Source organism: Molothrus ater, chromosome 17, assembly GCF_012460135.2.
Source record: "Molothrus ater isolate BHLD 08-10-18 breed brown headed cowbird chromosome 17, BPBGC_Mater_1.1, whole genome shotgun sequence".
Classification (NCBI taxonomy): Eukaryota; Metazoa; Chordata; class Aves; order Passeriformes; family Icteridae; genus Molothrus; species Molothrus ater.
This window is the reverse complement of record NC_050494.2, coordinates 8162812-8174465: the sequence shown is the minus strand read 5'-3', so window position 1 is coordinate 8174465 and position 11654 is coordinate 8162812. Positions and strand designations below refer to the sequence as shown.

Sequence of the window (11654 nt, the reverse complement as noted above, 5' to 3'; positions counted from 1 at the left end):
GGGCTCCCTCTTGCTGCCTGTGCCCATGGCTGTGGCTGTGGCACACATCCGAGTGGAAAATGGGGTGGACATTGCCATTATGGACCAGCGTTGTGACAGGAGATGATGTAGGCCTTGAGAAGCAAATGGGACGTGATTGCATGGAGGAACTGGGCTGATGGTGGCTCTTTTCCTTCCCCTTTGCTGGGTAAGAGACCAGCACCCTGCTAAGATAAGCCCAGCCCAGCTGAGTCAGCTGAGCCCAGTGCAGCAGAGTCCAAGGGAGCCGAATCCAGCTGAGCAAAGCCTGGCAAGGTGTGGAATACCCATGGTTCTGGTGGCACAGGAACTGCCTCTCATGTGCCTGATGCTGCTCCAGCTCTGCAGAGAGCCGGGTAAGTGGGCCCTGCACAGCCCCATCACATTTCCACCTTTCCCACCCTGCAGGCCTGGCAGTGCTTCCCTGTGCCCATGGGTACCCAGGGATCTCCTCTCACTGCCTCCCTTCCAGCTTGCTTCTATCTCCAGATGAAATACAGTTTACCCAGCAAGAGTCTGGGCTCTCCTCATCCTGCAGTCCCCAGCAGCCTGCGGGACAAGGGACAGGAATGTCTCTCTGTCCCCTGCTCCAGGCTCAGGGGATCTGATGATGCCTTTTGCTGTTCCACGGCCCTGGGGCCCTTTGTCAATTCCAGAACTTTCTGTTTCTGTGACCAGGTGTGAGTGCCCAGGCGAGTCAGGGCTTCACTCTGCAGCAGCCCCAGCCCAAGGTGACGGTGACAGCGGGGGAGACGCTCACCCTGAACTGCATCACGTCTGGAGTTGCTGGACCAGGTCCTGTGATGTGGCTGAAGGGCTGGGGCAGTGGGAACAAGACTGTCTATGACCCCTATAACAGGGATCCCTCCTCCCGTGTGATGATGGCAGCGCCTGGGTCTGACACAGACTTCACCATCCGCATCAGCAATGTCCAGCCTGAGGACATGGGCACCTACTACTGTGTGAAGTTTGTCAAGGGGATGACTGGTGTTGATGAGCTGTTTAAGCGTGGCAGTGGCACTGAGGTGTCTGTGCAAGGTGAGTGGGGCTCCTGGAGCAGCTCCTGATGGGAACCATCCAGCGGGCTCTGCTCAGGTGGAGCAGGGATGGGGAAGGGGCTCAGGCTGGTCCAGGAGAGGATCCCATGGGCCATCCCCATGCCCTTGTGTGAGACTCTGCTCCAGGCAGGCCCAGGGCTGGGCAGGGGGCAGAGCCTGGGTCTGATGGCCCCGTGCTTGTCCCCACAGCCAAACCCAGCCCCCCGCTCGTGTCTGGGCCTGAGCAGAGAGCGAGGCCGGAGGAGTCGGTGCCTTTCACCTGCACGACTGGAGGGTTCCTTCCTGATAAGATTGAGGTGAAATGGTTCAAGAACAACAACCCCATGGCGGCTCAGCCACCCCAGGTCACTGAGTGGAAGATGAAAACCTACAACATGTCCAGCACAGTGAGGGTGACCCTGCAGAAGGACGATGTCCGCTCGCAGCTCACCTGTGAGGTGGCGCACTCCACGCTGCCGGCCCCGCTGCGAGGGAGCTTCCAGCTCAGCAGGGTCCTGCGAGGTGAGGGCTGGGGGCTCGCATGGGGGTCTGCTCTGTGGGGCTGGGGTCCCTGGGAGGAGGACAGGGCGCCCTGTGGGCAGCAGAGCCGGGCACAGCAAACACCGAGCTCTACCTCTCTTCCCAGTTCCCCCCAGCGTTGAAGTGCACGCTGAGCCGAGCCCCGTTGAGGTGAACAAGACCGTGGCCTTCATCTGCCTCGTGAAGGAGTTTTACCCAGCTCAAGTGTCTGTTTCCTGGCTGGAGAATGGGATTGAGATAAAGGGGCAGAACCTCTCACGGCCACTGGAGCTGCCCCAGGGCTTGTTTGAGCTGAGAAGCCGAGTGGAGGTGCAAGCAATGGAGGAGAAAAACAGGTCCACGATCACCTGCGCGGTGGTGCACGATGCCCAGGCCCCTGCCAACTATTCAGCCATCCTGTGGATCTCCAACCCGGCCCAGGGTGGGTTCCAGATGGATAAAGGTGCGTCAGAGCTGCTGGGATGGGGTGCCTGACAGTCTGTTTGGTGTCACCCCCTGAGGAAGCTCGCAGTCCCAGGAAAGGCTCCCTGCAGGGGGTTGGGATGCCCCTCCCCGAGCCCTGGTCGCTCACATCCCCTCTCCCCTCTGCAGGTGCGAACTTTCTGTCCAGCCTTCTCCTCCTGTGGATGGGTGTCCTGCTGGAGAAGGGGATCCTCGGGGGGCTCCTCTTCTTCCTCTTCAAGCGCATGAAGAGAAAAGCATCGCAGATGTTGCCCTACCCTGCTCCACCTCAGTCCCCGGCTCCTGCAGCTGGGTCCAAGGGCTTGGCCACTGCCAGCAGTGATTTGTGAACCTGGAAATAAACGAGCCAGCATGCACAGGCTGCCGTGGGCTGCTCCGCGCCGCCAGTCCCGGCCCCGCCTGTGGCCATAAACCCGCCCTGCTCCGGGGCTTGGCACTGCCCATCCCGGGGCTCTGTGCTGCACACCGGGGCTCGCGGCTGCCCGTCCCAGAGCTCAGTGCTGCACACACGGTGCCCGGTGCTCGGTGCTGCCCGCTCTAGTGCTCAGTGCTGCCCATCCCAGAGCCAAGTGCTCGGGTCCCCCTGCCCGGTGCTCTGTACCCCATCTCCAGTGCCCGGTGCTCGGTACCCCATGCCCGGTGCCCTGTACCCTGTGCCCCGTGCCCGGTGCCCTGTGCCCTGTGCCCCGTGCCCGGTGCCCGGTGCTCGCTCCGGGGCCGGTTGCGGTGCAGTGCCACCTCCTGACCGGCAGGGGCCGCTGTTTGCGGGCCGGGCGCCTCGCGTCGCCCCGGGTGTTTCCGGCCGGGCGGGTTTGGCGGCGCACGCGGGGGCGGTGCGGGGCGGCCCGGCGGGGTTTGGGCGCTGCACCACGGCAAGATGGCCGACAGGGAGGAGGCGTTGAGGGAGTTCGTGGCCGTGACCGGCGCCGAGGAGGAGCGAGCGCGGTTCTTCCTCGAGTCCGCCGGCTGGGACCTCCAGGTACCTTTGCCGCTGCCCTCCGCCCTCCTCGGCCCGGCGCGGGGATCGGCGGGGCCGCGGCTCAGGAGGCCGTGGCGCTGACGGGGGGCAGCGCTGGGCCGGAGGTCGGTGTCCCGCAGGCTCAGGCCTCGCCCCCGTCCGTCGCCGCGCTCAGCCCTGGCGGCGGTGCCGTGGGCTGGCTGAGACTGAGGCCCCTCCTGGTTCTGTCGTTCACTTTGTAGCGCGAGGTGAGGGATGGTGGGCCCGGGGTTTGCCGGGGTTCTGTAGGTTTTCGTGGAATGCGGGTGAGGCTGTCAGTGCTGAGCTGTTGGTGCTGTCAGCAAACAATCTGAAGGGGAGTCAGCCACCATTCTGACCTGCTCCTCTCCCTGCTCCTCCTCAAACTGGCTGTGTTAAATTCTGAGTCTGCTCATGATGGCACAAAAGCTGCTGTTTCACAGCACTAATTTTGGCATAACTCCCGTGTAAGTGCTGCAGAAGAAGGGCCCTGATATTCCCTGACAGGGAGGGTGACATCCCTGCAGCACTGAGTGTCCTGCCATGACACAGCCAAATAGCAAACCTGCTGAGGCCTCGTCTCTGCCAGGACCTGCAACAGGGGGAATGACATGAAGTGTCTTTAGTGTCATGTCTCTCAGGAGGTCCAGCGTGACAGATGCTTCAGCTGGGCTGTTTGTATGTGTTTTTCCTGAGGAGCTTTGGTGGTTTTCCTTTCCAGATTGCGCTTGCCAGTTTCTATGAGGATGGGGGTGACGAGGACATCCTGACCCTTCCCCAGCCCACGCCCAGCTCCATATCCAGAGGCACTGGAGCCAGGTGAGGAGGCAGCTTCAGCTCCATACTGGAAAGCTGCCAAAGCACACACACTCTCTAAAGCACTGTGTTAATTTTCAGGAGGAGTAGCTCTGTGTTTAGGTAGAATATTTTCTCATTTTGTGTGACACCTGAGCTGATCAAGCTGAGCATTTTACAAAACAAAAAAATGAATTTTACCTTACCAAATCCCTTTGCAGTAAAGGAATGCTGTCCAGTCCCAAAGAGGAGCTGATGTCTTTGTCACTAAGGGAAAGTTCTCTCGGGTCAGGTGCTGGTGAACAGAGCCCACCTTGCAGAAGGAGCCTGTTGCAGTGTGGAATGTTCCAGCTGGGAATGTGTCTGGAGGCTGACATCCTTCTTGCTGGATTTTTGCAGTGACCACCGAGTAACCTCATTCAGAGACCTTGTGCATGCTCAGGAGGAGGACGATGAAGAGGAGGAGGGACAGCGGTGAGTTTGCAGCTGAAGACTCCAATGCTGGGTGTTTATCCCTTCTGGGAGGACTTGCTGCTTGTGTACAGCTTCTTTGAAAAAAACAGGTTTACATGGATATGAAGTTCCTGTTATGAAACATTTGAGGTTTGACAGGGCAGGTTTGTTGTCAGTGCAAAGCCTGGTGCTCAGCTGTGTAAGCACCAGCTCTCAGCACTCAGAGAAAGCCTAAAGTGGGATGTGGAAGGCCTGGTTTGAGAATGGAAAACAGCCCAGATCTTCATTTGTGTCCACAGGAAATGTGGGAATTATGCAGGGATTGGTTTTCTTACTGCTTGGGGTTTTGGGGGTTTATTTTGGTGGGGGTTTTGGTTTTGTGTTCTTTTTTTTAAGTGTTGCTTAAGGGTAAAGTAATGGAGTATGGAGTCAGAAATAAAAAAGTAGGGACCCTTTCCAGGGGGAACATGGAATATTAGTAGGAGAGTCTCCTACATTGTCAGCTCTAAGTAGTTAAATACCCTTAAGGTTGACAGGCAAGGTAAATGGAATGGAACTGATGTATCTGAAGGGGTGGCTCAGCCTGGATGGGCCATGGTCTGTAGGCAGCTGGGAGCTCACTCTGTGTGTTACAAGCCATCTGGAAGCTAATAAACCCAATCTTCCAGAAGTGCTTAATTGCACTTCACTGACTGTGCATCCATTGCTTCCAGTTGAGATCCATCCTTTGTGTGGCATCAACGTGTGCCTTCCCTCAGAATTCCAGCTGGATGTTGCTCTGGCAGGTCAGAGATTTGCTGGAAGCTTTGCTCAGCTGGGTAATCGAGCTGGTACTGGTGTTTAAAACTGGGCTTGTCCCTCTGGGCTGTTCCTCCTCCCAGCTCTGAGCATTGTTACCACTTTATTGCTATTGATCCATGGGTGATTTACAGGAATTGACATAAAAAGGAAGTCTTTGCAGCACAGGAGCTAGCTGAGCAAGCACATGGCTGGTGGTAGGCAGTGTTTGCAGATCCAGGGGGTTTCCCTGAGATGCACCAACAAGTGAGCCCTGATCCAGCCCGAGGCTCCTGCTGAGGCAGCAGGCAGGGCTGACCAGGAGCTGGGTGCTTTCTGTCAGGTTTTATGCCGGTGGCTCAGAGAGGAGTGGGCAGCAGATCGTGGGTCCTCCGAGGAAGAAGAGTCCCAACGAGCTGGTGGAGGATCTGTTCAAGGGAGCCAAGGAGCACGGCGCTGTGGCCGTCGATCGGACGGCCAAGAGTGGTGGCGAGACAAGCAAGCCAAAGGTGAGGAGGGAGTTCTTCCTTCTGTTCCCTGGTTCAGTTAAGGTTCCACCTTGCCAGCTCTTTGGTACTGAGGAGTCCTGGAATTACCTCAGCAGCTAAGTCTGGACTCCTCTCTTAGTGCAGCTCCATTTTGTGTGTCACAGCAAGAAAAGCCGTTCTGTTGTGCCACATTTATTGACTTGCTGAAGCTGTCACTGCCTGCAGGGCAGGAGATGTTGCTGATGCCATGAAGTCCCTGTTCACCCACAGGGGTGGTGGGAACAGGGAAGCAGCTCTTTGGGTCTGTGTGGTTCTGTAACCCTGTGCCTGCTTCTCTCTCACAGCCTTTTGCAGGGGGAGGGTATCGCCTTGGGGCTACTCCAGAGGAGGAGTCAGCTTATGTGGCAGGAGAGAGGAGACCGAGCTCTTCTCAGGATGTGAGTATCTCTGCTTGGGTTTGTAGCTGTCACTCCAGGGATTTCTCTGCTCCAGCTACTGAGCTTGCCAGCCCCGAGAGATACAAAGCTTGATAGAAATTCACAAGGACAGAAATATGGTAAATCCTGCTTCCTGTGGGATTTCCAAGTAGAGAATAATAGATGATTAGGTCTTGGGTAAGCAGTTTTCTGGTGATCTTTTAATTAAGAATCTGAGCTTTTTTTAGAAGTGCAGATCAGGAAAAATAGTGTGCAAAGAGCATTGGGAAATCAACTCTGCTTTATCCATTATTATATACATCCAATATATATCCATAGATGGGAGCTGACAGCATCAGTTCAAGATTCCCTTGTGCTTGGTTTGTGACCAGACAAGGTCGTGGCTGTGGTGGGAGTCTGGTTTAGGCTCCTCACCCAGCACATTCCTACCTCTTCAGCCATATTGATCCAAAAGGGGACCATGGTGCCACCTTCTAGGAATTGACACCTGAGCATTACATAAAAGCCAGTGCTTTGGGTTTTTCCCTTAGCTCACAGAAACCTGCTGGAATGTTTTTGCACCTTGGAGCTCCTCTGCCCATCTGAAACTTTTCACTTTGCTTCAGTTTTTGTTGTCACCAAGAAGCTCAGTGAGGCTGATTGTTCTTTTGGGGCTGCTGCAGGTGCATGTTGTACTGAAGCTCTGGAAGAGTGGATTTAGTCTGGATAGTGGAGAGCTGAGGAGCTACCAGGATCCGTCCAATGCCCAGTTCCTCGATGATATTCGCAGAGGGTACGTAGTGAGAGGGGAGAAAAGGGACAGCTGTTCCCTGAAACACGAGTGTTTGTGGAATCCAGGCTTCTGAATCCATGGCACATTTCACCTGAGCTTTCTTGCAAGAAATTAGTTACTCTTAATATGGAACATTTGGTTCAGGTAAACAGGGAGTGGATTTGGTTTATGTGGGGCCTTGAGAGTTGAAGTAAACAAACATGTTGATATTTGTGTTGAGAATTTCTGATGCATTGTGTCACGGCAGGTGAGGGCCTGGGATAAGTAAAATTTAATTTGTGTCTGTCAGTGGGGAGGTGTGCATCTGCCCTGTCAGTTAAGAAAAGGCTCTCTGTGATTCCTGAAATTCCACAGATCTTGGGCTTTTTGTCCACACAGTCCTGCCTTGCTGCCTCAGGCAGCTGCCTTAGAACACTCTCTTTGCAGGGAAGTCCCAGCTGAGCTGCGCAGGTTAGCACGGGGCGGACAGGTGAACCTGGACATGGAAGATCACCGTGATGAGGAGTATGTGAAACCTAAAAGTGTCTTCAGAGCTTTTACTGGAGAAGGACAGAAGCTGGGCAGGTGAGAAAATGGTGACACTGGTCTACTACATGTAATGTGAGAGTCACTCAAGCCTTGCAAGGTGGAGCCTTCTGATTCATCCTTCTGAAATAAAGGCACTGGGTGCCTATGGGATGGGAGGTGTTCCTCTAAGGAAACAAGGCTCACTGACGTGTACTGTGAGGTGGCCCAGCCTCTCCCTGCCAGGAGCCAGATCCCTGGTTTGCAACCTGCATGGTGTGTTGCATTGGAGCAGTGTTTCCAATTCACACTTCCCCTGTTAGCTTGTGGATGTGAGGACGTGTGGCACCAAAGGGGATGGTAGAGTTGAACTTCTAGACAAGTTCCTGCTTGGCTGACTCCAGAATTCTGACTTGCAGCTTGCTTGTGGAGGAGCCCTGGTAGTTGGGCCTGGCAGACAGTGAACTTGCTGCCTGATCTGGTACCCTGTGGCCAGGTGAGTTTGGTTTCTAACAGCTCACCTTGCGTCTCCCTGTTGGCAGCACCGCGCCCCAGGTGATGGGCACCAGCTCTCCAGCCCAGCAGGCAGAGAACGAGGCCAAAGCCAGTTCTGCCATCGTGATCGATGAGTCAGAGCCCATCACCAACATCCAGATCCGGCTCGCGGACGGCGGGCGCCTGGTCCAGAAGTTCAACCACAGTCACAGGTACGAGCACAACAGGGAACACAAGCCAGGCGTAGATGGCCCTGCAAGGCAGGGAGCAAGTGCTAAAATCCTGGACAGCCTGCCAGAAGGAGCTCTGGGCATCCTTCTATACAAGTGAAAGGGAATAAAGTTGTGGTGTTTTTAAGACAGTTGCTAACTGTTGGGTAGGATTTACTTCCCAAATTGGGATAGATTATAGCCAGTGACATGAGACCTGGGAGCATAAGTGTTACCAGCAGAACTTTCCTTGATGTCACCTGTAAAAAACTGATTCTCTTCTAAAGGCTTTGGAAACTGGCAGATAATTAGGAACCTGGTTCAGTTACTCTGACTCAATTTAGTCTTTTCTATGAGGCTGTTCCCTGTGCTGAATGGAGCACCAAGGGATGCTCTTACCACAATTCTGTTCTTTAGACAAGCAAAGTTGACTTAGGTATGCCTCTGCTTCACTCAAAATCTCTAAATCCTTCTCACCTTCCTGATCTTGTAATTTATACTCATTCCTCCAGTTTCTATCAGGGTCAAGCTCAGGGCAAAATGTTACAAAAACCTCTGCCTGTGACTGAGTTCTGGAAATGGATCCTGTGTCACTGTGTGGCTGCTCACAGGAGCTGAAATCCTCTGGGTTCTGCTGTGTGTGACAAGCTCAGAAAGTGTCAGTTTGTTAATTGTTCATAGCAAAGGGTCTGGAGGCTTTCAGTTTCAGATAAACCCCTGACAACATAGAGATCACTGAGCTGAACCTGTAGCCCAGAAAGCAGCTGCTGCTATTTCACTAAACGGGAGCAGGTTGAATCAGAATAGCCTGGTGTGGCCTGTGGTGAGAGCCCTACAGATGCAGAGCTGCACACTGTGGGCAGAGCAGTCCCTTGTCCTGGCTGTGCAGTAACAGCATCACCCTTGTGTTTGATCCCTTTGCCCAGGATCCGTGACATCCGGCTCTTCATAGTGGATGCTCGGCCAGCCATGGCGGCCACCAGTTTCGTCCTCATGACCACCTTCCCCAATAAAGAGCTGACTGATGAGAACCAGACCCTGAAGGAAGCCAACCTGCTCAACGCTGTCATTGTCCAGAGGTTGACATAAAGGACCCCAGCTCTGGCCACACAACTGCGGCGTGCGGGGTCGTCTCCTCCCGTGCGTGCGCCGGCGCCGTGCCACGCAGGCCCACATCTGCTCCTAGCTCTGGGTTCTTAGGTCTTGGTTGGACTTTTTCTCTTTAGTTGCATTTCCCATGGGGTTTTTTTGTGATGATGATGATGATGATGATGATGATGATCAGTGGACTTTAAAATAAAGAAATGAAACTAATTCGTTTGGAAAGGAGCTGCAGCCTCTTGTGCCCCAGATTCCCCCAGGAGAGTTCAGTTATCTTGTGGATTGAGTTACTGTACTCAGAGAGGGGAGGAAGGCAAGGGGGAAGGGAACTTCAGGGAGCAGTTTCTGTCAGTGGACTGCTCACCACAGTCCTTTCTCTTCTCTCCAGGGACTGCTGTGAAGTACTCCCTTTATTTTCACACATTAAATATAAGTTATCTGAGAATGGGTGATCTGATTGTCATGATAATGGTTCCACTCCTGTAAAAGCATTGTGGGGGACGTCTTTGTGAAAGAGCTCAGTGTGGGGAAAACTCCGACATATGTGAGGTGCAAGGTTTAACACTTCCCATGCTTTTCTGGAGAGAAATCCCTGACTTTCCTTCCTTCAGCAGAACTCTTGGGGCATTCATTGCAGTCCCCACCTGCTCTGCCTTCACTTTTTCTGACAGGCCAGACTGGCTGCAGGTTTAAATTGCTGTATTGCATTTCTCTGAGAAACTGCTGCTGACTTCTTCTTTCCAAGAAGGCACAAAGCTGAATCAGCTTGAAGTAACTGGAAGTAAAAGGCAAACCGAGTCTCTTACTGGAAAGCAAGTTCTCTCCTGAGGTGAATTATTGAGATGATTGCAACAGCTTGGGTGGGAAAACTCAAGGCTGTAGTACCCTTTGATGTATTTCCTCTCCTCTGCTGAGGACTAACATAGCTGAACTCTTGGAATTCTCCAGCGTTGATCTGTTCTGTTTGTGTTTTGGGCTCAGGTCTCCATCTCTTTCCCTCCTTTGAACAGTATCCAGTGGGTGAATTCCTGATGCCCAGACAGGAGGCACTGGTAAGGCTGGCATAGCTGTATGGAGTGTTGTGCCAGGGCACTTTGCACTGCCCCTCAGCTACTTCTGTCTTTGTTCTGGGCTTCTGAGCAGAGCCCAGGGCTGTGCTGAGTCGTGGGCTGCAGCCGCCGGCTCCTTGGGAGGGGGATCCTTGGGAAAGGCTGCACGGCTGCCCTGCTGAGGGCTGGGATGCTCCCTCCCCATCCTGCCTTAGGCACACCTGAGCCTCGCGGCCGTTGAGCTGTCACTCCCCCCCCCTCAGCGCTTGGAAACTTCCAGGTCCTCCCCTTGGTGCGAGCAGAGGGAGCTCGGGAGCAGCCTGGGGAGGGCGGGCAGGTTGGGCAGGTTGGGCATGAGGAACTCGCTTGGCTGCCTGTAGAACACAAACCAGAGAGCAGCCCTCAGCAAGGGCATTTTTACAGCAGTTTCTCAACTGAGAGCTGAATTAACTCACAGTTTTCATTACTAAATGGACATAAGTGTGCGTAACAACCAATTTGTAAATTATTGTGAAAATTGTCATTAAAAGCCCACAAACAGGAAAACAGTGTTTGACCCTTTCTAATAACAGCTGCCATCTGTCTCAGATTTTGGATCATGCTCATTGAGGGTGTCTCTTCTTTGGGTTGCTCTGTGAGCAGACTTCCTTTGCTGAGCTGTCTTCTACTAAATGAGATTCAACCTCTCAGCAGCATTTTTAAAGATTATTTTTTGTGACAGGAGAGCCTGGGGTTCACCTGCCTGTGCATCACTTACTGGTGATGTGTGATAACCAGCAGGGAGAATTAAGAAAGGGAATTTCACTTGGAGTTAAATAGAGTCACAAGTGCCTTGTGGAGTTCTTGAATCCTGATCTTCACATGTGCCATTCTGGGGACTTGGGACAGCATCTTCCAGAGTGCTGGACAGGATGCACCCCTAGACCCAGAAATAAAGTTTATCTAACAGAAAGGGTGCAAGTTACTTGTCTCCTGCTTCTGCATTTGTTAGCCAGGGGCATTGGAGCACTGAGGTGCTGCCCAGCTGCTCTCTGGGGTGTTTGGATGAGCTGGCCACGTTGGTGCCCCCAAATTCAGGGAGTGTTGGCAGCCAAACATCAACTCCTCCAAGCTGCTGATCCCAAGGGTTTGCTGTGCAGACTCTGCTTACCGATGGGAACTTTCCCTTCCAGCTTTGCTGCCAGCTCTCTCTTTGCCGGTGGGAGGGAAAGGGGATAAACCCAGGGGCTCAGGGATTTTTCTCTGCCGGGAAGAGAGAATTTTCCCTGGAGCCGGAGGGTGGCAGTGCTGCAGAAAAGCCACTCCTCCTCGAAGGCTTCTTTGAGGAGCTCTGCCGACTCCTGCTGGGAGCTGCACCTTGTGCTGCGCTGTGTCCGTGAGCACCTCTGGGACACCGCTGCCAGCTCCTCCTGCCTCTGATTCTCTCCTTGGTTTTTGTAAGTAATAAACAGTGCTTGTCTCCTGGTGAGCAGGTCAGCTCTGCCCCACTGCCCGAGGGAGTGCTGAGGTGGGATCAGTGACCAATTTAGACCTGTCTTCTT

The 11654-nt window shown here is 53.8% G+C and overlaps 2 protein-coding genes across 2 annotated transcripts; both read left to right on the top strand.

Annotated features, from left to right (window-relative positions):
• The first annotated feature begins 307 nt into the window (after positions 1 to 307).
• LOC118694658 (signal-regulatory protein beta-1-like) lies at positions 308 to 2386 on the top strand. The gene is made up of 5 exons (XM_036395840.1): positions 308 to 374; positions 697 to 1056; positions 1266 to 1577; positions 1702 to 2037; positions 2187 to 2386. The coding sequence occupies exons 1-5, from the start codon at positions 308 to 310 to the stop codon at positions 2384 to 2386; spliced, it is 1275 nt and encodes a 424-aa protein (XP_036251733.1).
• A 530-nt stretch (positions 2387 to 2916) lies between these two features.
• NSFL1C (NSFL1 cofactor) lies at positions 2917 to 10659 on the top strand. The gene is made up of 9 exons (XM_036395841.2): positions 2917 to 3036; positions 3755 to 3852; positions 4228 to 4302; positions 5402 to 5567; positions 5891 to 5983; positions 6646 to 6755; positions 7182 to 7319; positions 7802 to 7966; positions 8890 to 10659. The coding sequence occupies exons 1-9, from the start codon at positions 2935 to 2937 to the stop codon at positions 9050 to 9052; spliced, it is 1110 nt and encodes a 369-aa protein (XP_036251734.1). The 5' UTR covers positions 2917 to 2934; the 3' UTR covers positions 9053 to 10659.
• Positions 10660 to 11654: the final 995 nt, after the last annotated feature.

Coding starts and splice junctions, on each gene's coding strand:
- LOC118694658 (XM_036395840.1), top strand. CDS start 308: ATGGTTCTGGTGGCACAGGAACTGCCTCTCATGTGCCTGATGCTGCTC. Junction 375..696: donor CCAGCTCTGCAGAGAGCCGG/GTAAGTGGGCCC, acceptor TTCTGTGACCAG/GTGTGAGTGCCCAGGCGAGT. Junction 1,578..1,701: donor GCTCAGCAGGGTCCTGCGAG/GTGAGGGCTGGG, acceptor CTCTCTTCCCAG/TTCCCCCCAGCGTTGAAGTG.
- NSFL1C (XM_036395841.2), top strand. CDS start 2,935: ATGGCCGACAGGGAGGAGGCGTTGAGGGAGTTCGTGGCCGTGACCGGC. Junction 4,303..5,401: donor GAAGAGGAGGAGGGACAGCG/GTGAGTTTGCAG, acceptor GCTTTCTGTCAG/GTTTTATGCCGGTGGCTCAG. Junction 5,568..5,890: donor GCGAGACAAGCAAGCCAAAG/GTGAGGAGGGAG, acceptor TCTCTCTCACAG/CCTTTTGCAGGGGGAGGGTA.